Source organism: Kogia breviceps, chromosome 2 (genome assembly GCF_026419965.1).
Source record: "Kogia breviceps isolate mKogBre1 chromosome 2, mKogBre1 haplotype 1, whole genome shotgun sequence".
In the NCBI taxonomy this organism is placed as follows: domain Eukaryota; kingdom Metazoa; phylum Chordata; class Mammalia; order Artiodactyla; family Physeteridae; genus Kogia; species Kogia breviceps.
This window is the reverse complement of record NC_081311.1, coordinates 141723259-141749542: the sequence shown is the minus strand read 5'-3', so window position 1 is coordinate 141749542 and position 26284 is coordinate 141723259. Positions and strand designations below refer to the sequence as shown.

The 26284-nt window shown below is 41.1% G+C and overlaps 1 protein-coding gene across 2 annotated transcripts in view; it reads right to left on the bottom strand.

Annotated features, from left to right (window-relative positions):
* The window catches only part of ITGA6 (integrin subunit alpha 6), a 77446-nt gene that overhangs the window by 5076 nt on the left and 46086 nt on the right, over positions 1-26284 (bottom strand). For both annotated transcript variants that reach the window (XM_059055417.2, XM_059055415.2), the window contains exons 9-24: positions 25601-25719; positions 19964-20062; positions 19653-19714; positions 15159-15319; positions 14848-14991; positions 13324-13439; positions 13014-13203; positions 12843-12926; positions 12664-12743; positions 12435-12512; positions 12245-12347; positions 10689-10862; positions 10413-10511; positions 10202-10312; positions 10006-10104; positions 2558-2683 (exon numbers count right to left, since the gene is read on the bottom strand). In XM_059055417.2, coding sequence (XP_058911400.1) covers positions 2558-2683; positions 10006-10104; positions 10202-10312; positions 10413-10511; positions 10689-10862; positions 12245-12347; positions 12435-12512; positions 12664-12743; positions 12843-12926; positions 13014-13203; positions 13324-13439; positions 14848-14991; positions 15159-15319; positions 19653-19714; positions 19964-20062; positions 25601-25719 — 1845 coding nt within the window. The remainder of the gene's footprint in view (positions 1-2557; positions 2684-10005; positions 10105-10201; positions 10313-10412; positions 10512-10688; positions 10863-12244; positions 12348-12434; positions 12513-12663; positions 12744-12842; positions 12927-13013; positions 13204-13323; positions 13440-14847; positions 14992-15158; positions 15320-19652; positions 19715-19963; positions 20063-25600; positions 25720-26284) is intronic.

Genomic DNA, 26284 nt, shown 5'->3' with positions numbered 1-26284 from the left:
TGTCATTTTCCCAAATTCTGAACCACCATGTAACACTTAAGTGGTAGGAACCTGTGCTCCTCAGGTTAGGTCACTCTAAATGAGTATAAAGGTATAATTCCACTTCCTACTATAATTTCCTCATTCAACCGTGGAGAACTTTTTCTACTTACTTTTATCTAGTTCATAAGGCCATGGAACCGCCCTTTCATATATAACTTGATTGAACAATTTCTGCCCTCCTGGAAAATTCTGCAGCCTAGCCTGGCAACTCATGAAGTACAAATTTTGATCTGCTTTGTACAATGTGGTAGCTACTAACCACGTGAGGCTATTCAAATTTAAATTAAACTTAAAAGTCAATACCTCCGTTGCACTAGCCATGTTCCAAGTGCTCAACAGCCACATGTGACTAGTGATTACCATAATGGACAGTGCAGCTTCAGAACATCTCCATTATTACAGAAAGTTTTACTGCATAGCGTTGATCCAGGCTGTTGACCTAGGTTATTTATCTGGATATTTATTTCTGACATTTATTATCCAGTGAGCACACCCAGCCAACTTTCAGTAACATGTGCTAGTAAATATCGTGGGAAAAGGAATGAACCACAAACCAAGAGTCCTTGTTACGCCTCTAACTTGACAACATTGTTTACAAAATGAAGGTGACTGGACCAGGCTGGAGGACTTTTCTCTTATACCCTCAAACAAAACCCTATGCAGAATCCCTATGTTCAAAGCAGATAAAGTCACAACGGCTCTGGTTGAAGTTGGGATACTGCCCCTAGCCCCACCTGCGTAGCTTCGTCTTGGAACCTATGTGGATGTGCAAAACTCAGTTTAAAGGCCACTGAACCAGAGTCCTCTCTGGTCCTCAAAGTCTATTATTTCAGCACAAAAAAGCAAACAGTTCAGTTTCAGAAAGAAAAGCATAAAGTAATAAAAATGATTTTCATGGGTGGAGGGGGGGTTGTAGAAGTTGTCTGATTACTTTAGAGTTCACTTGTGAGTCTGGATACTTTAGAACATTTAAAAAAAAAAAAAAAAAAAAAAGAGAGATCATCTAGTCCAACCCACTTACTAAGCAGCTAAGACAAACCAGTGCCCGAGGGAGATGAAATGATTTGTCCAAGATTATATAGCTTGGGTTTCTTAACTCTCAACTTACCCTCATTAGAGACTGCCAATAAGATCTGCCCTGAAAAAGATTGTTCTTGCGACCTCTTCTGGAGAGCAGTAGAAGGCCATCCTCAAATATCAAACCTTGCATTCAGTTTTTGATATCAAAATAATTTCCAGAGCATCTCCTATATTGGCTGGTTGTGCTCATCAGACAAACCTACTACCTGAAGTAAACATCAGAGGTAGGACTGGCTAACATCCCATGGGAGGATGGGACTTGGCATGAGCAGATACCAAGCTTCAATCACACAACTGGAGGACACAGGAAAATTATCTCAGAATATTATCTTGGCAAGAGGAAGTTACTTGGAAAAATAAAGTGAAAAAGAGATGCCCAATATTTGAAAGTGAGAATATCCTGAGCCCTTGTCCATTATACTCTTGGATCCAAGGAAAAGATAAGGATAGTTTGATCCTAGACATTGTCGGTCGAGTTTCATAATCTGTTAACCTCTAGACCAGATGTGTTTGGAAACCCAGAATTTTTGGCATTTTAGAAAAGTAATACACTGCATACGTAATGTCACAGTAATCAAAACATTAGTATTTCTGCAGTGAGACTAATGAGTAAAGGATAAACACCATAAAGAGACTCTCTTCACATCATGTCAAGTTGTGCTGCCGAATAAGTCATTACAAACTGAGTTTTTTTTTTTTTTACAAGTTGTGATTGTTGACAAAGGTTGATAAAGGTCTGTGAACCTCCATTACTCACTGAGAATAATCCAAAATCTATAGGTCATAATCTCTGGCAACAAAAGTATGCAACATCTCATATATTTTTTGTAATGTAGACTATTTACTGGTAGAAGGCAGGAGGAAGATACTACATTATATTTGCAGGACCAAATTCTAATGAAGAACATTATATTAAACACAGATCTTCCTTATGTTTGATATAGGCTATGATAACTACTCTGGGATTCATTAATTTCATGCTTTCCTATTCCTAATCTAGCTGCAACTATAACAAGCCCCAACTGCTGCCGTGAACATTTCTTTACGAAAGTTGAAATTAACCGGGATGCAGATTCTGATTAATGTGATACCCAACAATTTGGCTTAGATTCAGAATTTGATCTTAGATGAAGAAAAGGTCATAGTGGTAAAATTTTTTAAATTGTTATTTGCCAAATGTGCTAAATTATATGTGAAAAACACCAAAATTTACACACTTAAGAAGCTCCTTATAATGTACAAATACTATATACCTTTAAATACAGAATGTTAGACAGATGTTCACTGTATAATTCTCATGCTGGAAAAGTTTCATAGTAAAATGTTGGGAAAATGAAGCAATGAAAAAAATGTATATACTATCAGTGTTAATTTACTTTTTAAAAAACCTGAAATAAAGTTTGTATCACAAAATCAAGTGCCAAATATGACTTACCTTCCATAGTAAAAATACTAATAGAGCAAGCATCAAAATCCCAGCAAGAATAGCCACTAGGATGATCCACCAAGGTACTCCTGAATATTGAGCTACAGTCTTTGAGGGAAACACAGTCACACGAACCTATCGGGCATAAAAGAAAGCAATATCATTATAAACTGAGGTGAGAATTAAACCATGAGTTTATATTACTAATTCTGCTTCCAGACACATTTTGGTCAATGTAGCCTATGGACGGATGAGATGTCTTTTTGATGTGAGATCCTTTCCTTTAGTAATGGAATACTGCTTTAAGAGACATTTCTTGGAGATCTTTTCCCAGAACCTGCAAAATGCTGGATTGGGGGGTTTTTTAAAAAGAAATTTATTTATTTTTATTTTTGGCTGTGTTGGGTCTTCGTTGCTGCATGTGGACTTTCTCTAGTTGCATTGAGCAGGGGCTCCTCTTTGTTTCAGAGCACGGGCTTCTTATTGTGGTGGCTTCTCTTGTTGTGGAGCGCAGGCTCTAGGCATGTGGGTTTCAGTAGTTGTGGCTCACGGGCTCAGTAGTTGTAGCTCATGGCTCTAGAGCGCAGGCTCAGTAGTTGTGGTGCACAGGCTTAGCTGCTCCGTGGCATGTGGGATCTTCCTGGACCAGGGCTCGAACCTGTGTCCCCTGCATTTGCAGACGGATTCTTAACCACTGCGCCACAAGGGAAGTCCTGGATTGTGTTTTGACAAAGTAATTATTTCTTTGCTAACTTATGTTTTTAAAATTTTTGTAATCAACAAAAGTAGAGAAAATTGTATAATGAACCATCATTTATTCATCACCAAGTTTCAACAATTATCAATAGGGACACAACCCCAATCTTGTTACATCTATATAACCTGGTATCTTTTTGAGAATGGTCACCTCTCTTAATTAAGCATCCAACAATGGCAACAAAAGGGTCTGTTTATGCACAATAAGCCTACATTCCTCCCTCAGATTTTAAAGATGTTATGAAACATAAAAATAGGGATGGAGCTATTAGATGGCATTAGAGGCATTAGATGGATACCATTCTAATTCTTCCTTAGGGCTGAAACTGAGCAGGACCCTACAGGGCATCCCCAGGTGACAGCTACTTGGAACCACAGGACCGAGATGGTCATCTCTGAACATAGAAGATTACCTCCTCTCCAGCATGTAGCCCCTCCTCTTTTCCCTACATAATCTCTGAGCAAAACCTGGGGAGTTGGTTCTTTGGGATACGAGTCCACCTTCTCCCCAGGATTGCCAGCTTCCTCAACAAAGCTATCTTTTCTTTTACCTAACACTTCTCTCTCACAACTGGATTCTTGAGCGACAAGAAGCCAAACCTGAGTTCAGTAACAGGATAGCAAACTAAAGATTCTCATATAAAGAATAAAATTTCCTGAAAGGGCTTGGTGTCATCTTCTACAACAATGTGTATAGACAAACTAGACTCTGGATTCATTCAGAGGCAGCTTAGAGCTTTAAGCAGCAGCTGATGAGAAACTTAAGTTCTAAACATCTGATAGCTGGCAAATACCAATTAAATAGAAACAGTGTTTATTTAGAAATCTAAAAAGTTGCTTATGGCAATTTGCTACAACTTGGTTATGTGGGTTTAGAATTCAAGTGGATTTTTGTAACGCCAGGAGACTTTTTTTCCCCAGGAGATGATTTTTCAAAGCACATAAAAGACCTGGTGAAAGCTACAAATATGATTTTGTAAACTATACTGATTAGAGATCTACCAGTTTGAAGTTTCTGATATTTTTGAATTTAGAGAATATAAAGTGAAGGGTAAAGAAAACTTAGAGGGAACAATTTAATTTCTGAGAAATGTTCCTATTCATGTATTCTAAATTAATATTGAATTCTGGATGCTGCCTAAAAATGCTTCTATGTCTACACTGTGATTCAATACTACTATACTAGAACTCTTTCTTTAAAAATCTCTTAAAGTACTTCCCTTCCTACTTATCCTAGAAAACAGCTTCTCAACGTCCTTTGGCTTACGGAATATACTTAAAAGCAAGAACTGCTTTCCTTTAAACATTTAATAGGAAAGAATTCACTTTCAGAGTTTTTAGCATAAACAACTTTCTCAGCTACTATGTTTCCTGTTATGCTCTCAATGAGGTTTCACTCAAGCTCCCAGCCCCAGGGAGGGCCTCATGGCTCACTTCTGTTGCCTCCCTTCCCCCAACAGGTATCCTAGCTTTAAGCTAAAACAACCCTTTCTTGAGATTACTGGTTCAAGCAGAGGGGTACCCACGAAGTAGCAAAGAAAGCATGGTGAGAGACTGGTGAAGAAATAATATAGTTGATGTGACTGCTAAGCCGGACTATTCTAAAATAAAAAGATTATTTGAATTAGCCTATGCTTTATCTCATTTAACTTTGCTTCCCTGGTATGTAGCATAGGGAAGCCATACAGTGTGTCCCTGGGGCAAGGTGATGACTTGGAAGGGCCATCCTCATGTTTAAGAATAAGCTCTGATGAAACCTTGAAGTGGAGACTGGAAACTGGTCCATGGCAAGGGCAAGCAGCCTTATAGTCACACTGCATACCAGAGCCTTTTAAATGGCTGATCATAGGGGGAAACCATGCCCATAAAAGGCTGCAATCCAACAGCATAAGGGCTGAACAAGGTAGTTTATTTTGCGGGTTAGGGCTGGGGTGGTGTGTAGTGGGAACCCAGCTGAGAGCTCTAAGCCTCAGGTCTGGCTACCATTCAAACCAGATCTTGGAGGCTTTTAAAACTTAAACAACTCACTGTGCATCAAAGACTGAGGACTGATGCTAGGGGCTGGGCCACACATTTAAAGGCCGGATGTGCTCTGCAAACCCAGTGTGTGCAAGGCCACAGTGCGGTCCAGGAAGGCGAGAGAGGCCAGTCAGCAAGATTTTATTGTTTGTTTCCTTAAACTGTCAACTCTGTGTGTGTGTGTGTGTGTGTGTGTGTGTGTGTATGACGGTCATTCTCCAGCTGGGACTGAGAATCGGGGTTGTGTGGAGCTGGCCTTAGAATCGGGTGAGGGGAGACCAACTGTGAGCTGTGACTCCCAGAGCTCGGGAAGCCTTGTCTCATCTTGTCACAGCAACTGTTACTGATGGACAATGACAGGTTCAGGCCAGTAGAAATTACTCCAGCTCCAAAAACAAAAAAAATTTTTTTGGTTTCATTAAAATCTAGGCATTTCCATAGGGATGACCTGTGCATGTGAACCTCATCCATCATGTGCCCGTAAGGGGAAAAAGGGCTTAACTCTGCTGCTGCATTAAATTCCATCACCAGTGAGCAGTGCTGAGACCACATTAGCTTGCCCCCAGCCAAAATGTTTCCCTAAATCACTCTGTAATGTAATATCCTACACTCTTATTGAACATCAGTATAAGAAACCACCCAATGAAGGGATTTTCCTATCTTTTACAAAACTCTCTATTAAGGACACCATTCCCTTAGTGAGTGTTCTTCATATCAGAAATCCATCTTATAAAAGGATCCATATCTCAAGTTCTTCTCTGAAATTAGAACTAAAAAAAAAGAAAAGCTCCTCCCCCTGAAAAATGATGTGTCTACTTTCACCTATCACATTCTTTCTCATCTTTGGCAGCCAGGAAGCTTAGACACTGTCTTCCTACTTCCTTAGGAATGAAATGGGGGTATATAAGTACAACCCATAAGTAATCTCCTTCTTCCTTGGCTTACTTCAACAATTCTCTCCTGGTTCGCGATCTCCTAGACCTTCTTCACAATTGACACTATCTTGTTCAACTTTGCTTCTCTAGCTTTTTTTTTTTTTTTTTTTTCTTTTTTGCGGTACGTGGGCCTCTCACTGCTGTGGCCTCTCCCTCAACCACCGCGCCACCAGGGAAGCCCTAAGGGGTGTGTGTGTGTGTGTGTGTGTGTGTGTGTGTGTGTGTGTGTGAAGCCCTAAGGGGTGTGTGTGTGTGTGTGTGTGTGTGTGTGTGTGTGTGTGTGTGAAGCCCTAAGGGGTGTGTGTGTGTGTGTGTGTGTGTGTGTGTGTGTGAAGCCCTAAGGGGTGTGTGTGTGTGTGAAGCCCTAAGGGGGGTGTGTGTGTGTGTATGTGTGTGTGTGTGTGTTTTGGGTTTTTTGGGGGGTTTTTTTTTTGTTTTTTTTTTTGTGGTACACGGGCCTCTCACTGTTGTGGCCTCTCCCACTGCAGAGCACAGGCTCCGGACACGCAGGCTCAGTGGCCATGGCTCACGGGCCCAGCCGCTCCGCGGCATGTGGGATCTTCCCAGACCGGGGCACGAACCCGTGTCCCCTGCATCAGCAGGCGGACTCTCAACCACTGTGCCACCCGGGAAGCCCATCTAGCATTTTTGCAGGGAAGGCATGCAGTGTGTCCATGGCTAACTGGATTGTTAATTGGATCAATTTAATTGATACTAAAATTTTAGTAACCGTCTTAGCTGTTTCAGTTAGGTGACCAGCTCTCTCTGACTTTGTTGTAACAATATCTTGAAAGTGTTTTATTAAGAAATGAACACAGGGCTTCCCTGGTGGCGCAGTGGTTGAGAATCCGCCTGCCGATGCAGGAGACACGGGTTCGTGCCCTGGTCCGGGAAGATCCCACATGCCGCGGAGCAACTAAGCCCGTGAGCCATGGCCGCTGAGCCTGCGCGTCCGGAGCCTGTGCTCCGCAACGGGAGAGGCCACAGCAGTGAGAGGCCCGCATACCGCAAAAAAAAACAAAACAAACAAACAAAAAAAAAAAAAAAAAAAAAAAAGAAATGAACACAAAACTCTTGAAATTAGTTGGGTTATAAGGAAACAAAGGGTTTTTTTTTTTTCATCTTTTTAAAGCCAGGATTAGAGTAAAAGCAATGGGAAGATGTTTCAATATTAACACCAAAAGACAAGACTGAATTACACAACCTCCTTTGCTTCTATCTCCAAAGAAAAATGATCTAGACACTGGAAAAGAGAGAGGAACCAAGATATAAATGAAATTGAAACCCTCAGTAAGTGAGGGAATAAAAAATGAAGGCATCCTGACACTTGAATTAAGCTTGAATCTTTAGGCACCCCAAAATTGCACCTTAAAATCTAAAGAAACGTGTAGATATGATATCTGAGCTACTTTTGTATCTCAGAAATCAGTTAATAGAAGAGGTAACAGAAGACTAGAGATTTTTTTTAGAAGTCTCAGTTTTCAAAAGAAATGGGTTCTAGACATGAGACTAACAATAACCTGTTTTCAAATCTACCAATTATTAAACAGATCAAGTAGGATTACAGCAAAGATTCCAATTCCCGTTGGTAGGCATGGGCTCTCAAAGCCCGAAGAACATGAAACGCCCAAGAAACCTCATCTGCATTTGTGTCCCAGCCATTAGACTGGATATGAGGGGACTCAGTTCCATTATCTTCGAGAAAACAAGAGCACCTGATGAGAAGCTTTGAGCCCGAGGTCTGGTCTGAACTCCACATGCTGGTCCTGAGACCCTGAGGGAGAGGCAACCTTCCTTGGACTCAAGTTTTCTCATCTAAACTTGAGATTTGGGGACTTAATGGGGAGCAAGTGTCACAGAGTCAAAGAACAGGAGGCCTGAAGTCAGAGAGGTACAGATTTCAATCCAGGACCCCAAATGACATCCCCTCTCTGTGCCTGCTTCCTTTTTTGTAAAGTGGGTACAATGTCTACCCTGGCATTCTTCTGCAGTCTAAATGGCAGCATATCGGTAAAGCATCCAGTAGATGGTAGACATTTAATTAACATTTTATTAATGTTAGTCCCGTCCCCCTAAAGTGTTCTTTCTCTCTGCAGCTCTAAAGACTCATTGATTCTCAGGGTTGCTGATTAAAAGTCACAGAAAGTTATAGCAACTGCCTTCAGTCAGAGAGGGAGTTAAAGGATTCTCAGGGAGGGTATAGTTTAGTTGACAGTCCTTATGATGCCTTATTAATAAGAGGTAGAAAGGTGGGCTGGAGTAACCTGCAAAGATAATGTAAGGCCAGGGTGGAGGTATGTCCTGGTGAGCCTGGGACAGTCCTGGCTTGCACCAGGTGCCCCAGCATCCTGCCCAGATAAACGTGTCCTGGTTTGGATGATAAATTTTAACAGCTAAGGGCCACTATATCCCAGAAACCAAGGTGATCAGGGAGACTCACTGGATTTTCAGCTGGTGAAAGGACTGAAGCCAGGACACTGTCATAAGTACATCAGTAGATCAGCTTTAGGACAGTAATTCACAATCTTTCCTTCTCCATTCATTCTCTTTTGCAAAACATACCCAACGGTAACCTGCAGGCATTTACTTTGAGAGCTTGATACAAGCCCCTGGGGGTGCCAGACCCCCACAAGGAACCTCTGACTAGTGGTACACAAGCTCCTAGTCTTGTTCAATAGTTTTCTTAATTACCTGGAGGAAGACACAGTAGGCATGCTTCTTGGTTTTAAAAAAGATAAAGCTTGCAGGGATAGAAAGTTAACAGAGAGCAAATGACCGAGACTCAAAATTATGTTGTAAACCCAAACAACGGACCAAAAGTAAATCACATAAAATACGAGGATACACTTAAAGGCATGCATTTAGATTTTAAAAATTTGCTCAAGGGTGGGATATGGTAAATACACCTTGACAGCACATTCTGATGAAAACACCTGGAAGTTTCAGCAGAACACAAACGTAAAACGGTAGCTGCTAGAAATGCAAACAATCCTCAGCAACCATTTAAAAACCAAATTTTAGGCTGAACTAACAGAAACTTGGGTCTGAGACACTGGGAGGCAGGGTAGGGTAAGCTGAAGGAGGCAGACCACACATCCGCTCAGCCCTGCCTGGGGCCGGCCCAGGAAGGGCAGAGACCTGGAACCAGTTCAGCTGCACCAGGGCAGGGCGGAAAACTGAAGAGCTGGGTGCTTAGCTCTGAAGAGACCTGTCTGAGGAGGCATGACGGTTTCCTTCAATTATTTCAAAGGCTGCTACGTGGCTGAGAGAGAGGACTTATTTTGGACTTGTTCCATGGGGGCATAACCAGAGACTGATTTTTATAAGATTCAACTCTGGATTCCTATAGAGAGATCGTTTTTAGTAACTGCTGCTGGCCACACATGCCACAAGCTACCCCATAACGCAGGGAGGCTACCGTCAGGTGACAAGCATCAGGGGCGGTACAAGACATGGGGTCTTTATAGACTTGGGAGGTGCACCCATTCTCTCCTTGAGCCAAGAGCTCTCAAATCTCCCCCATGCACCCCAGATCGAGATGACCCGGGAATCACTTCTTTCTGCAGTGATTCTATTGAAACACTGCTTGGGGTGGGCAGCACCTTAAGACACCATCTGCTTTCTCCTTAAAAGGGGGTAACAGTGCCATGAGGGAAACAGTTCCAGAGCAGCACATCCTCAGGCCACGGGCATGGGGTGGAGGAGAGAGATCTGCTCTGAGCTGAATGAAGCCCGGGGACCCCTCACCTGAGTGCCTGCATTGGGCAGCTTAATATTCTCGGTGGCAGCAGTTACATCAATGGAAGCCCTCACGAGAATGTCCAGGTAGTTCATCTTGGAGTACTCCTGTCGGAGACAAAGTTAATGAAAGCATTAGTGAAGAGGGAAATGTCCTGGGAGGTGGCAGACAACTTGAGGGGCACAGCCTGGCAGCGGAGCCCACCTCCAGAAACGTGCTGTTCCAGAGCCTCGAGCGCAGAACCACGGAGGCCTTGCTATCCAGCCCTCGGAGCGGGCACTCGATGTTCACACAGTTCACATTCACGCTGCAGTTCTGGGAAGAAAAGGAAGGGCAGGAGTTACAGCGCAGTGGTCTGGGGAAGGCCTTCCTGCCACCTCCTGTCAAACACTCACAGCTCTTGAAAAATACTTACGAGGGTCTGGTATTTTCTTTCAGCAAATAAAGAAAATTTTCTACCATCGTCTGTCTGTCTTTCAGCAATTTCTCGTTTCTTTCTTGAGTGGTGAGCCTCCTAAAAAGAATTACATCCAAAATAGTTCCACCTAAGGTAATTTTTTGGCACGACTGTACAAACCTCTTGAGCACTCCCTCCCAAATAATGCCAAATTCACGACTGACAATTAATCTTCACCCTTCTCCCATCACCAAAGGCACAGAAATAATTTCAGTGTAAAACCCACCAACCTACCTTTAGTTTCAGGAAGTTTATTTCATTTTGTGGCTGACAAGCTATCTTTTCCAATCCTTTGGATTCTACTTTCACCAAATAAAGCAACCATTTGCCATTGCTAATTTCTTTTGGCCACTGGATATTCAAGGTTGCTGTGCCGAGGTTTTTAAGAGGTTTGCCCAAGTTAATCACCTGTTAGAAAATAATACATATTATCTCAGTGTAATTCCCTCAACATAGAATTAAGTAAGCAGTTCCTATTGCCAAGAGAAAAAAGCCAAAGTATCTGGCATAATACTACGATAAAAGCACAGTTTCCAAAAATGGAGTATGGATAGGGCATTCAAAATAGAGATCTGTGCTTAAAGATTCCTGTCAATAAAAATAGAAAGAAAAAAGAGATCAAAGAGAAATAATTGTTCAGTCAATCGAGGAACAACTTTTGTTGTAACAGAATCTGCAGTGTAGATACGCCAGGCTCTCAACAGACCCAGGAGAAAGTCACATGTGTGTTTGTGTATCACTCTGTAACCACACCGCCTGGCAGATGACAAAGCCTGTGTGGTGGCAGTGCACCCACAACCTGCTTCTGGGAAGCCCCACCTGCTGCAAAAGTGAAGCTGCCCCCATCCTTACTATGCAGGGGAGGCTAGGGATAACAACTGAGAGACCCAGAGTAGGACCCTTCTGGCAGCCAGGAACCCATGAGTGCAAGCTGGGGGTGGGCAGGGAGCAACTCCCTACAGCAGAAATCGACAGAGTTTGTGTGGAGGGCTGCTCCGGAACCCACAGACCCCTCTTCAGCCACATCTGCCTAGGTGCCATGATCGCCACCCACTACCTGTCCCATCCATGTCTGCAGAGCTAAGAGATGCTTTCAGAGGAGAATTCTGCCTCTTCACCCTGTTGCAGTCACCGGTGGGCCCATTCTTGCTACTTCAGACTTTCACCTCAACAACGGTCACTGTATTTTCAGGAACATGATTGGAGCCACACAGACCTAAATCGGCCTATGACTTAGGAGCCACCTGTGTACCGTGAGATTATGTTCATACAACGGGACTAAGAGCCACTGTGACTGCCTATTTTGAAATGGGTCAGAGCAACCACTAGTCTTCCTTACTGGCATATGCCAAACCCACATTCACCATCGCAAAACTGGGCTCGGGAAAGGTCATGAACATTAACCACAAGCAGTAAGAGAGATGACCTTATGATAGAGAAAGAAATAAATCATAACACATTCTAAAGCCAGACAGAAATTACTTTGAGATTTTTGTTTTATAGACAGACTCTGGAGGGGGAAAAATCGATTCTTCCTTTCTCTCTACACCACATGTACATTAAAACTCTCTAGGACCAGACTGAACTGGATTCTGAGCAGAATCTTACGTTGAATGACAGTTGTGGTTCTCCATTCTGGAAAACATGACTTTTACACTAAGCCAGTATGGCGTTTAAAAGCTGGCAAACTCACTTTATCATGTTTATTTATTAAAATTACATATTCAAGACCATATAGCACATGTTAGCTTTCAGTACATAGAACAGAAGGGCCAACTGCAGCCACTTACCCTGAACTCATACTCAATTAAACTTCCCACTTCCTCTTCAGATTTCATAGCTTGCTCACCAATGACTGTACCTCCAAAATACACCTGGGAAGGTTTAGCAACTCTGTTAAATTTAAAAACACCAGTTTTAGTGAGGATTGTAAACGGTTCTTTCAAACACTGATTTGTTGTGGTAAACACAAACACTTACCCGGAGACTGATAAAAGCAGTTCAATAACCACTCTTGCTGTAGCTGTAATTGAAGCCAAATTATCTTGATTGCTTGTTCTGAAAATGAAAAGGAAACAATAGGGTTTTATATTAACAGTCAGTTTTCTCATTAAATTACGCTTCTTTTATGATTTGGATAAAGGCCAATTCATTGACTGGCTGTGTTTTCATGAAATAATTCTGAACGGAAGGTTGAAAGAACTCTTACGTTTCCAACTTCAGATTAATATCCAGATCTGTGGTGTCAAAGGTGATCTCAGTTGTACTTAAAATTAGATAAAAAGTAACCTAAAAAACAGAAATAGCTGTTAACACCGACTGAGCATATCGACACTGTAGTAATGTTATTTAAAACATTAAAATACAGTATGTAAAGGCATCACCTACACTGGAATTTCTTTTAAAAGGATTCCCAAGCTCGCAGTCTGCTTGTGAGCCGTTCTGGTTTGCAACACAACTCAACTGTTTCTCCTGTAACAGAAGAATATACCAGATCACAACACATTCACCTGCCACACAATGTTTTTTCCGTCCAACATGGTCTCCAGAAATACTTACAGGGAAAGCCCTCAGTTCTCTATATGCAGAATAAGTCAAAGTGTCCGGAAAAGTGGCGATGAGTTTAGCTTCATGAGCGTCGTCACCATCTTTGGTGGGATTCTTTGGGTTGGAAGGGCTGTTTGTCACTGTTATTTCTAAAGCAATGTCCTTCTGATCTTTTAGAATTAGCTCTGGTACACCTTTTTGACTATTGAAAAAAAAAAAAAAAGGAAAATGACAAAGTTCTCAATACATTTTCAATAACCCTTCACAAAAAGTCACTGCAAAGCCAGAGTCATTTTTGCTAGTGCTATGGAGCAATTCTTACATTGGTAAATAAGAAAATTTGTCTTGACTTCCTTCTCGGGTACAAAATTTATATTCTAGATTAAGGTTGCTGTTACATACATTGTCGTCTCCACATCCCTCTTTTAAGAAGTGCACCTGTAGGAAAACAAAATCGTTGTAATTTACATCACTTAGGACTCTAAATACATGACTGTTTCCATACAGTTCATTGCCCTGTGTGACAATTACCACAGCAGAATCCAAGCTACAAACATACTTTGCATCAAACGCCCACTCCTCTGTCCTTTAATGAAACTGTGTTTTCAGAACACTCTGGCCAGGGCACTGAGATGCTGTAGGATAGTAAAGAGTAAACCTGGCTCTGCTGCTCACTCAGTTGTATGGCTTTGGGCAAGTCACTTAACCTTTCAGAGTCTAAGTTTCATCACAGGTGACATGTAATACCACCTCCCTACTATACAGGGTTACTGTCAGAATTACCAATAATAATGACAGTGCTACCTAACACATGATTACATATTTTAACTCATGTAATCCTCACAAGGGACCTATGAGGCATATACTATTCAGAGCCCCATTGCACAGATGGGGAAACAGAGTTCAAGGTCAGGAAAGCAAAGGGCAGAGTATCTTGCACTGTGCTAAGGGGTGCTTGCTGAATAATCACACCGATAAATAATTAGGAAAAGGGTCTCCTTGCCTGTCACGTTTAACGTTGACTATGGAGCTGGGACTATACACAAGAAATATTAATGTGACTATGACATTGAGAGTATATTGAAAAGTATACAAGCAACTATGCTTGATTGACAATAAACAGTAAAATGTACAGATTTAGGCATCAGCCCCCAAGCCTAACTCACTCGTGAAAACCTTCGTCAGCGAGCCATTAGAACCAGGTGCCTCAGAGTGGACACTCCAGTATGAACTAGATTTTGACAACAAGTACAAAACGCCACATCAAGATGTCACCACTCCCCAGCCTAATCTGGCATCTCAGCCATCCTAAACCCTTGCAAACAGACTGCACCTCATAAGCGGTATACGGCAAGCCATCCAATATAAATTTTCTTCCTAAGATTACATAAGGCTACATTAGGCACTAAATGACTATTTCACTGTTAATACATTTTTGCCTTGCTGAATTTTGATACTCCTTGACTTTAACGTTCAGACTAACAACAGTTTGTTTTCTATATTTTAATGTTCTCAGTGGTAAAATACAATGCATTTTTCTTCCTACATACAGCTACAGGAGAAACTTGATGTGAGAATAAGTTCTGTCAATTACAGTCTCAATAAGTCGCAGTGGCCAAAAATTATTAAGAAAAATACTCTCTGGCTCCAAATTGTATCCTGTATGTTCACTGTTAATTTGGAAAACATCTTCTGCAACAAACCTTGCATATATTAAAAAGCTTATTTATTACAAAGGAATGGCCTTTAGAGCAAATCAATCACTAGTTCTATTGCCTTCAGAGATGTCTGATCTAGCATAATAACATGGCAAACAATTGGCAAAATGAAAGTCAGAAAGACTTACATCTGTATGAACAGACTTGGGTTTGTTTGAATTCAGAATTGGAAGAACTTCTGGAAGCGAATTCACTCGCCTCCGAGTGCTTGGCTCTTGGATCTCTACTGAAGCTGTTATGGGGATGGGACGCAGTTTATCTCTGATATTTTCCTGGAAAGTATGCAGAAATACAGTTAAGCATGATATACATGCTACTGGGGAACTCCGAAACAATGCTTTCCTCTGTACTGGAAACTGGGTTGCTAGTATAAATGTCAGAAATCTCCACATGTCACCACGGACCCCCTTTAAAGAACTGATCTGTCTGCAGCCCTCACCTGGAGCCAGAAGGTTTCCTCCATGCACGTCTTCTGCTTCTGCCTGCTCAGAGTGAGCTCTTGCGTATGCTTGGGCTCAGAACCTTGGTTTCGAAACTGAACTCTTGATGACAGCCCAGATTTTCTTCTTTCCTTTTCAGCCTCCAGTGTGCCCACAATGGCTAGGTGAAATCAACAAAATCATGGCAACTTAGAAGTACATTCATACCCAAGGCAGCTATAGTATGGTGAGTTCCTTTTTGATATATTTTAATCCCTCCTAGAACACTTTTTCCCACTGCCATTGTTTTCCTTCATATTTCCTGGTAATGTACATTCTGACTGAATTATGATGTTTCAAATCAAGCTGTTCATTCCTACCCATTGCTGTGAAAAATGTTTTAAAGCTACATTTCCATTGGGCCACCTGGGGGAGCTCGAGAGTAAGTCAAAGCCTCAGAGCAGCATCTAAGAATCAGTTTCTGACTGTGTTTCTAGAACTCAGAGTACCTCAGACAACAGGAGGGCAGCCAACATTCCCTAAGCGCCTAAACTGACTCTCCATTCAACAGTCCGATGCTTAAATTCAAAAAAGTTCTCTAGATCAGCAGCAGGGGCTTCTCCTGAGTTGTGTCAGGAATGCAGAACCTTGGGCCCCAGCCAGACCTACTTAACTCAAATCTGCATTTTAACAAGATTATCAGGTGGTTCTTATACACATTGAAGTTTAAGAAGCTTTGATACAGGATAGTTGTCTAAAAGAGGAACAATATATATATTAGAGATGGAGATGTCTTTTGACAATAGGATGAGACTTTTTTTCACTTAAAAAAGAAAAAGAATTAAAAGGTAAAATATACTTCCTTTCAGGGGCTAGAGGGCCCGTTTGTCAGCTAATAAAACTCCGACAACCAAAGTTTCCACTTCCAAAGGCCCAGAAGGCACAACCTGCTTGTGATTACCTACACTAACAGAGCTTGGAGACAAGCTAGGATTTGGATGATCAAAATCTCATTTCTTTTTTTTTTTTTCTTTTTTTTTTCTTTTTTTTTTGCGGTATGCGGGCCTCTCACTGTTGTGGCCTCTCCCGTTGCGGAACCGGAACACAGGCTCCGGACGCGCAGGCTCAGCGGCCATGGCTCACGGGCCCAGCCGCCCCGCGGCATGTGGGATCTTCCCGGACCGGGGCACAAACCCGTATCCCCTGCACCCGCAGGCGGACTCTCAACCCCTGCGCCACCAGGGAAGCCCCAAAATCTCATTTCTTGACTTCAGAATGCATTCTTTGCCAGTTCACTATATGTAACTGCTAACTCTAACTATGTTTCTTTATGGGCCAATACTTAAATGACTTACATTGATTAATCACTCATTTACCATCAGAAGAGGAAGTGAACCAGTGTGTACAGGGCCAGAGCAGGTAGCTTCAAGGAAAATAATCTGCTCCAGAAAATACAGCAAATGAATAACCCATGTTCTAATATTCACATTAGAGTGTGGAAGAGACCTTTTTAAGAGCATCTATTTTAATTCCCTCTTCTTACAGATGAAGAACTGGAGAGGCCCACAGGAGCTAGGTGGCTGGCCCAGGGTCCTACAGTGAGGGATGGAGGCAACCCCTAAAGTCTCCGTCACAAACACAAATGACGACTGCCCTACAAAGCCTCTTAGACGTGCAGGTGCCCACTTCCCCTAGGCCTCTGCACAAGTCACTCTCCCCTTCTGCCGGCTGGACCACCCACTACTTTTTGACTTCCCGTCACTGGCTGACTAACCCTACTCCTCCTTCAGATCTCAGCATGGACATCACTTCCTCTAGGAAGCCTCTCCTCGCCCCTCCTGGGGGCCCGACAGTATTCCTCTCATAACCACACTTATACTGCTCAGCTGTGACTTCCTGACCATCTTCCCAGGCAAAGCCGTGCCAGGGATCACCTCGGTGGGTTCACCACTGTACTCGCCGGCAACAGCACAACACCTGACATAAATATAATTGGTAGAATAGATGAACAGAAGCATACACGCCAACATACACCCAAGGCACATTTGCGCACACACTATGTGACGTTATCCTTATGCTGAAACAATAGCTGTTCCGATATGGAAGGCCAAAATTTAGAAATGACAGTTTCAATAGTAATTTCTGTGTCCATCTAAAGAATTCTTAAATGTCACGGCTGCCAAATGGAATGGGCCTCCATTTTAGGCCCTCTGTGAACCTTGACATCATCCATTTATCAGTGACCTGCTAACTTCACAATGAACCAGACGAAGGCTCACATGCTGAGTGCCCCTCACAGCAAAAGCAGGGGAGGGTGTGGGTGCATTAAAACCGTTTATCTACCAAACCCACTCTAACCTTTTCTGACCCTCCAGACAGTTCACATCATCTTAAAATCCTTGCCGGTCACCTTTGCTGACCTTTTGAGGGGCAAGCCAAGTAGAATAGTCATTAAGGCTCAATTATAAATATCTGTACGTATGGAACACCACATCTGAGGACTGCTGAGTTAAAACAGCCTAGTCAAACAATAAGCTCACACTCTCTGACACTGGGAACACAGATTTTAGAGGTATTAACTTCTGCAGCTTTGTGCAAGTTCTGCTTTATTTGATTCAGAATTTCCCAATACCATGGAAGCAAAGGCAATGAAAACAGGTTTTCTCTCAATGTCTTCAGAAAAAAAAGTTCTATCTATAGTAGGCCATCCATAAACACTTGGTTAATGGAGTAGTTATATAATATAAAATTAATTTACATGGCATCAAGTGCAGCATTAAAGCTAGAAGAAAGTTTGTAATTTATTTTGTAGAAATGATTGATCTGGGGGAAGACAAGGAGTGTTCTGGTGAGATTTCACATCTATAGGCAAACAGAGTGGTTTGAGAACATGACCAATAGAATAAAAACGTGTCTCCCCAACTAGGCCCGTGAGCCATGGCCGCTGGGCCTGCGCGTCCGGAGCCTGTGCTCTGCAGCGGGAGGGGCCACAGCGGTGAGAGGCCCGCATACCGCAAAAAAAAACACAAACTACACTGAGAGGATGACAGATTGTGAGAAATCATAAAATATGTCGTCACTGAAAGCCACACAAAAAACTATTTTCTGTACTCAATAAAATACCGGCTACATCAAAAGTAAAGTGAAAGGCCACAGCTCCTCTGGTGTAGAAAGTCCTAATACACGCATACCGTGCACACTCCATGCAAGGTCCACAGATCCTGCGGGGAGACCGTACAGCCGGAGGTGGCCCAGAAGAAGGGGCCTAAAAAGGTCAAGGAGATGAAGAAACCACCTGGGGACAGTTTAAAATCTGGTAAGATGAAGGCCAAGTGGGCCTATGACAGCATGGATTTGGTGAAGGCAGACTTAGTTGTCAAATTCTGGGGTGTTATAAAGGGACATTTTTTAATAAAGAAAAGAAAGTAATACTTTAGATAACACAGACAAACCCTAAGAGAACTCACTCCATCTCAAGGTAGAGTAAAAACTGAAAGCCATGAGAATAGACCACCCTGTCCTTCCAGAAAGCTTCTCTTGGGGGCATTGCTGCACTAGAATACCAAGCTGCTGGGACCACGGCCGACCCAGGAAGGAAATCACCCTCACTCGGTACTTCCTCTTTGAGGAAAAGATTTTCTTTAAATTCCTAGGCCCCCAACTTCACTCTGGCTTACTCCTGAAGAGGTACAGCTGCTGCTAAAACATACCAGACAAGGCCTTGGTGAACATCATTACTGTGAGGGTATGGTTAAAACTTTGTCAGACTTTGTGGCAAAACTCCTATTCGGATTATAAAGAAAGGAAGCAGACTAGACCTTATAAATGACAACCTGCTTTCCCCACCTTACCTCATTTGCTCTCCACCACGATCCTACGTAGTAATTCCTATCAGAAACAATTTTTTTTTTAACTGATAGGAAAATAAAAACTCAAACGTTAAGAGACTTGTTCTGTGTTGAAGGTTCAGTCAGCATCGGTGTTGGAACCAGGAACAGAGCCCAAGTCTCTGAGTTCTCAAGGCCAGCCTTCAGGTCCCCCCAGGGCCCACCCTTGGGGACACAGCTTGGGTGTTCTGGGCCACGGAGGCCTCTGGGAGGGGACCGGGCAGCAAAGAGGCTATAAACTGGCAATTATTAGAGCAGGATGTGGGCTCCTTGCGGTCACTCTTCTACAGCTACCACCCGCCACCTCACAAGTACAAAACCAATTTTCCACACTGCTTTTCCAAAACAGAAATGGAGGAAACGGTTGTGGAAGCAAATGAGTACTTTTCTGAGGCATGCATTCTGTCCTACAGCATCTGCTCCGGAAACTTCAAATGGGGACCAAATGCAGTTTTCCCCTTTGGCTTCACCCTCCTGATTAAAGAGGAGACAACAGATAAGACTTAGCTCTTTAAACCAGAATTTATGGACCCATTCTGGCCATTACAGTTTTATTCTTCTATTCTTTATGCAACTTTCAACCTGGCAGACAGAAAAGATATAATTTTAAAAGTACCAGGTACTTACTTATTGAAGGGTTGTAACCAGTGGGTTTGGCAGTATATTCAAAACAGGCCTTAACCTTCAGGCTGTATAAAATCAAACACATATTTCTTAAGAGATGCGTTATTGCCCTAGAAAAAAAATCCCAACACGTTTCCCAACCCTGAATCCCCCCAGTGACGACCGATGAGTAAAATGTTATATATTCACTTGACAGATTCCTCTTCCCTTTGCCTATTTCTCTTAATCTTCCCTGTGGCTCCTCAGGGTAACAGGGCCATCTTCAAGCAGAGACGTGACACTGGGGGAAGAGTGGACACAGTGCAAATGCTCACCATATCCCGCTAGGCGCCCCGCAGGGCATTTTCTGATGGAGATCAATTCTGTTAGGTGTAACTGTGATGGTTTGCTGAATATTAATCACAGGCCGGGATCTGAAGACAAAGGAGTGAAAAAAACAAGCTCAGTCTTTTGCTACTTGGAGGTAAGATGAACTCACATACTAGACAGGCATCCTCAGAGGTGGCATCTTAAAAACCACAGGAAAAAAAATGTTCCCTAATGTGATTTCTGCTCCCACCCTGCTAAAGAAAACAACTGTTAACAGAGATAATTTAAAACCTGTTTACACGATATTTATAAAAATGTTTAAATATGATTTATTTAAAATTATAGATTGTTTTAATGATTTTAATATTAGAGTTTTTTAAACTGAAAGAATAATATGGGCAACATGTAAAAGTTCCAGAGTTTTCAGGCAAGTATGTCTCGTCCCCACCTAAACCCCCCCTAAGGAGACCTGCATGTCCTTCCAGACGTATCAGTCTGTTTCAGTTAAAAATATTACCTAAAATTAAATATAATAACATGCATCTAGTTTTTAAGTGGGAGCTTTTCATGCTTATCGCTCTCCATGTTACTTTTTCTCATGCACTAACATTTCAGAGGTCTTCTCATATCTATACACACAAACCTAGTTGTTTTTCACAGCTGGTGGTGTTGCATGTGTCAACATAACATCATTTATTTAACCAGTCCTTAATCAGTAGACATTGATCATTTTTTCTAGGCTTTCTGCTCTGACAAACATCTTTGCATATACATCCATGCACATGTATGCATCCTAAATACATACATCTATTTATCTGTAGGATAAACTCCCAGGCAGAATTTCTGAGTCAAAGAACACATGCATTTTTTTTTTTTTTTTTTTTTTTTTGCGGTATGCGGGCCTCTCACTGTTGCGGCCTCTCCCGTTGCGGAGCACAGGCTCCGGACGCACAGGCCCAGTGGCCATGGCTCACGGGCTTAGTTGCTCCGCGGCATGTGGGACCCTCCCGGACCAGGGCACGAACCCGTGTCTCCCGCATCGGCAGGCGGATTCTCAACCACTGCGCCACCAGGGAAGCCCACACATGCATTTTTAATTCTGAGTAATCTTGCCAAAAAAAGATTACACCAACATACACCTAACACCTGGGGTGCTCAACTGTCAGGATTTCTACACACATGTGAATTTTAGTAATCCAGGCAAATCCTGAACTTACAGGTCCCCATCTTACAAACATTTGCCCTCCCTATCCTCCCTCGGAATCTCCCACCCCCAACCTTAAGCCTTTGTCCACCAGCTGCCAGTACTGACTACAACTTTTCTACCCGCACAATATCTCTATAAGCAAAACCTTGAATCCTTTATCCTTTCCCCTCTCTGCTCTGCCTAACCCAACCTCATAAGCACACAAGAAGCTGAGTCCCACAACTTGAGCCCTTCTCACCATGTAAAAACATCATCTTTCTCCCTTACATATTCTTCCCTACTTCCCACAGCCAAGGGGTCACCAAGGGCCTATGGCTTAACCCCTGCCCCAGAGGTAGGGAAGTACAAGCGTATGGTGGCTGGGGAGACAGCACACCTCTCTGCTCCGTCGCTCTCCAGCACGGACTCAGAGCGGGTTCTATTGTTCCACTACCACAGGGATTCAGTCACCCCGACTTTAGTGCGTTTGTGGTAAACCCAGCCATTCTGGAGAATAGTGTTTTGACAAGAAAATGTATCCAAATTCCCAACAGCTACTTTGAACTTCTGGAATCCATCTATCAGTAGGCCAGAAAGGTTTTGAGTACCTTCCTGGGGAAGCCAGGAGCCAATTAAAGGGCAAATGCTGCCTACATTTTGTTTCTTCATTTCCCTTTATCTTAACTGTCTACGTTTCTATTGTTATTTTACATTTAGACAGCTACTAATTTCTAAGATCCTAACTACAAGCATACTTCGGAGATACTACCAGGTTTGGTTCCAGACCATGGCAACAAAGCAAGGATTGCAATAAAGGAGTCACTTGAATTTTTTTGTTTCCTAGTGCATATAAAAGTTATGTTTACACTATACTGTAGTCTATTAAGTTGCAATGGCATGATGTCTTAAAAAAACAATGTACATGCCTTAATTAAAAAGCACTTTATTAGCAGAGCAGCTCCCTCGCTGCAATCTATTCAAAGTCAGCCCTCAACACAAGGGTTTGTAGAAGAAGAGAAAAAAAAAGACTTTATTGCTTAAAAAAAAAAAAAATGCTAACCAGCTTCTGGGTCTTCAGGAAGTCGTAGCAATAATATCAAAGATCAACCATAATGAAAATAATAATAATGAAAAAGTTTAAAATGTTGCAAGAATTACCAAACTGTGACACAGAGACTTGAAGTGAACAAATGATATTAGAAAAATGGCACCTCACCACAAACCTTCAATTTGTTTAAAAAAAAAAAAAACAAGAACACAGTATCTGTGAAGTGCAATAAAGCAAAGTATGATAAAACGAAGTACGCCTGTAGATATGTTCTTAAAGTTTTGAGAGCATATTTAAAAGGCAAAAATTCACAAATATTTTAAAACCAGTTGCTGCAGATGCTAGAGTGTTTTATATACAATAGTATTAAGGCTTTAGTGCGGCATAAATTTCAAAAGGAAATATTTTAACACATACTTCTGCCTAAATCCTATTTTTATTTCTGTTTTTAAACACACAACATACACACACAATTTTGAGTGCACATTATATATGAATCATAAAACATGTCTTAACGCATAAAGCCAATCTTATAGCTCAGCTGTCTCATGTTTAATTAGCATTTATTTATTAAGTACCCTGAAGTACTAGTATAATTTAGTGGGGAGAAATGCCCAGGGACTGAAGTTGGGAAGAATTAGGTACCATGCCCTGTTCTCACAGGATCCAGCCTTAAAAGCTCAAGCAAGTCCTGGGCCTCCATTTACCTTGTTTGTAAAATAAGGGAGTTACCTTATTTTCTTATTATCTTATTATCAAAGGCTTCTGAAATTTACTTTCATACTATCAATGAGAAATGAAGGAACACATTTACAGGGTTCATAGTCAACCTACTTATGAGGACAGGAAAGTAAGGATATTAAAATATCAATTACATACAGAGGCAAATATTTAATTGGCTAAAGTCAGGTTATCTGCTGGGAAAGACATCGTAACCAAATTTTGTTACAGGAATTCAAGTCTTCTTGACACCTGAGGTCTACACCTCAAACTAGAACTAGAAGTACAAATTGCTTTTTGATGGAAACTTGCTAAAATACTTGAATGTTATGCTATACTCTTCCACCTTTTAAAGATGTTGACTATTTTAAGTTAAATACCTAATGCTTGTATGTACAGAGAGAAACAGGCATATAAAGGTAGTAACACATTCATTTAGTTAACTAAATTTTTTTTTTCACTTCTTCCTTTGGCCTAATATCCCAGATACATTCTTCTCCACTTATTTTCACATCTCCTACTTTTGTCATCTGTAACGTCTCTTGTGGTTCTAGTTTTCATATAAAATGGCTTTCATAGATCTTGCCATTTAACTAGAAAACTGTTTTTCTATAGTATTCTATACTACATTATATAAATGTACAGTATATTCTTGTTTTTTTAAATAGTGCTCTCTTCAGAAGTGTCCTGGTGTCGTTTTCTTACCCCCAGGGGTCTTGCTTAGGATTCTATTTAGACATAGAGGCCACATCTATACTTGGCACCCTTTTGGAAGAACAAAGGGCAACGATGGCACCAAGTGTACATATGGCACAGGTATTTTTCTTTTAGGGTTTCATTGTACATCACTGCCCATTTCTTTAAAGAGATTCTTTAGATAAAAATGACTGTAGGGCTTCCCCGGTGGCACAGTGGTTGAGAGTCCGCCTGCCGATGCAGGGGACACGGGTTCGTGCCCTGGTCCGGGAAGATCCCACATGCCGCGGAGCGGCTAGGCCCGTGAGCCATGGCCGCTGAGCCCGCGCGTCTGGAGCCTGTGCTCTGCAACGGGAGAGGCCACAACAGTGAGAGGCCCGCGTACAGCAAAAAAAAAAAAAAAAAAAAAAAAAAGACTATAAAGCCAAATAGTTTAAAAAAACAAACCCAAATGGTTCACTCTCACCAATGAGCAAAGAAATGCAAATTCAATCAAAAGATGAGATCACATATCACACTGGCAAAAATTAAATAGATTCATCCTGTTCAATGTTGGTAAGGGTGTGAGAAAATGGGCCCTCTCGTAGGTTGCTATCGTGAGCATAAATTGCTACAACTTTTCTGTGGGTATATGTATTAATACAAAAATGTGCTAACCTTATCCCAGCAATTCTATTTCTAGGAATTTTTCTTTAAAACAAATCCCTTACACAGAGATACATAAAATATACTATATAGCACAATGTTTATAATAGCTAAAAGTCAAAGACTGTCTAAAAATTCCATCAACTGAGGATTCATTAAACACATATTATGGAATAATATTAAGTTGTTAGAAAGAGTAAGAGTGATGTATCTGCATTAACAAGGAGAGATAACTAAAGAGATGAATTCGTAAAAACCAGAATAGAGAACAGCAGTTATAGATGGCCTTTTGATGATACCCTAGAACTGGAGAGAGACTCAAAACTATTAAAAGCTGTTTCATGGAAGAAGGGAATGAATATTGGGGAACTTGCACTTAACTGAAATTCTATATTAAGCTTTCTTTTTTTAAAAAAAAAGAATGTGCTACTTTTTAAATAATAAAAAAAAATTCTTCCTGGTGATTTCCAGCAGTGATGGAATTGCCAGGATAAGGGGACTCAGACACAGCTGATGGGAACACTGTTGCAGCCCTTTTGGAGGTCATTTCACTTGTGAACTTGAATCACAAGTCCTAAAACACACATGGCCCTTCAACTTAGCAACTCACTTTTAGGAATTTATCATAAGGAAATAATCCAGGACACAAAGAAAATTAAGGATGTTTACCACAGCTTTGTGTATCATAATAGAAGCAAACAACCAAACCTGGAAAGCAACATAAATGTGTCCAATGACAGTATGGTAGTGGTTAAGTAAACTATGCTCCGGCCATGGGATATCTCAGACAACCATTAACTTCATTTCAAAAAAGTACTCAATGACAGGGAGATAGCCCACTATGCATTATAAACTCACTCATGGAAAAAGGCCACTATACGTTACACACCAACAAAAGCAGGTTACAAAACAATATGTACATTATGATCTCAATTTTGTTAAACATGTGTGTATTTACAGAAAATTAAAAACTAGAAGGATATAAACCAAAATTTTGGAGTTTCATAATGGATGGTGAAATATAGGACATTTATTTCCTTCTTTATATTCTTTATACTGTCAAATTGTTTCAGTTTTTATGAAAATAAAGGTTTTTGAAATATATTCAAAAGTAAAAATTTTCCACCAATTCTGACCTTTTTTAAAAAATTCGTTCAAAATTACAGCAAGACTTTACAAAATAGGTTTTTATTACATCATTACACTACTCTGAAGAGAAAAAGAATATTCAAAATTCATACAAGCCTTTGCCTTTGAAGTATAGTTGTTACAAATTTCAATTCAAACGGTAAAAAAATTCTAGTGTAAGTGGATTACCAAACATGCTTTAAGTCAGAGATTACACACCTGAAAATAGTTACTGAATCTGAGAGGGAACCAACAGCAACATCAGGGTAGGAATTTCTATCAAGGTCCATGTTTCCGGCAATTGAATATCCAAAAAAAGGTGATTTACCCTCGAGAATCTGAAAGGAACAGGGCATCAGAATGGACACTGGGCCACCAAAATGAGCCTCTTATCCATGCTTTGAAAAAGGCACATAAGTCTCTTTTGAACTGAAGATTAAGAGGTTATTTATAAATTACATTAAATCAAAACTAAATCATAAATAAGTATACATATGATCCAACACTTCATACATTTTATTTCATAAAAGTTATCTGATTTATGTTGTACCTCAAAAGACAAAAGAGATAATTTTTGATGAGCTGTGTACTATATTAAGTTGATCAGTGTATTTCAAACCAAACCTCTCTACCTGTCCTCCAAATGTCTTGTTTTTCTCGAAAGCAATTTTTAGTTTTTGGTATCTGAATTCTATGCAATTACAATCATCTCTTATGTTTGTCCAGTTTCATCTCTATTTAGTATGCTACTAAAAGGAATGTATCACATTTCCATCTATTTATGCTGTCAGGGTAGAACAGTCTTTTCCTTTGGCTTGATTCCTAATTCACCAAAGAAATTTTACAATTTAAAACAACCAGGTCATTGCATTTATATATATTTACAAGCTATCTTCTAATAAT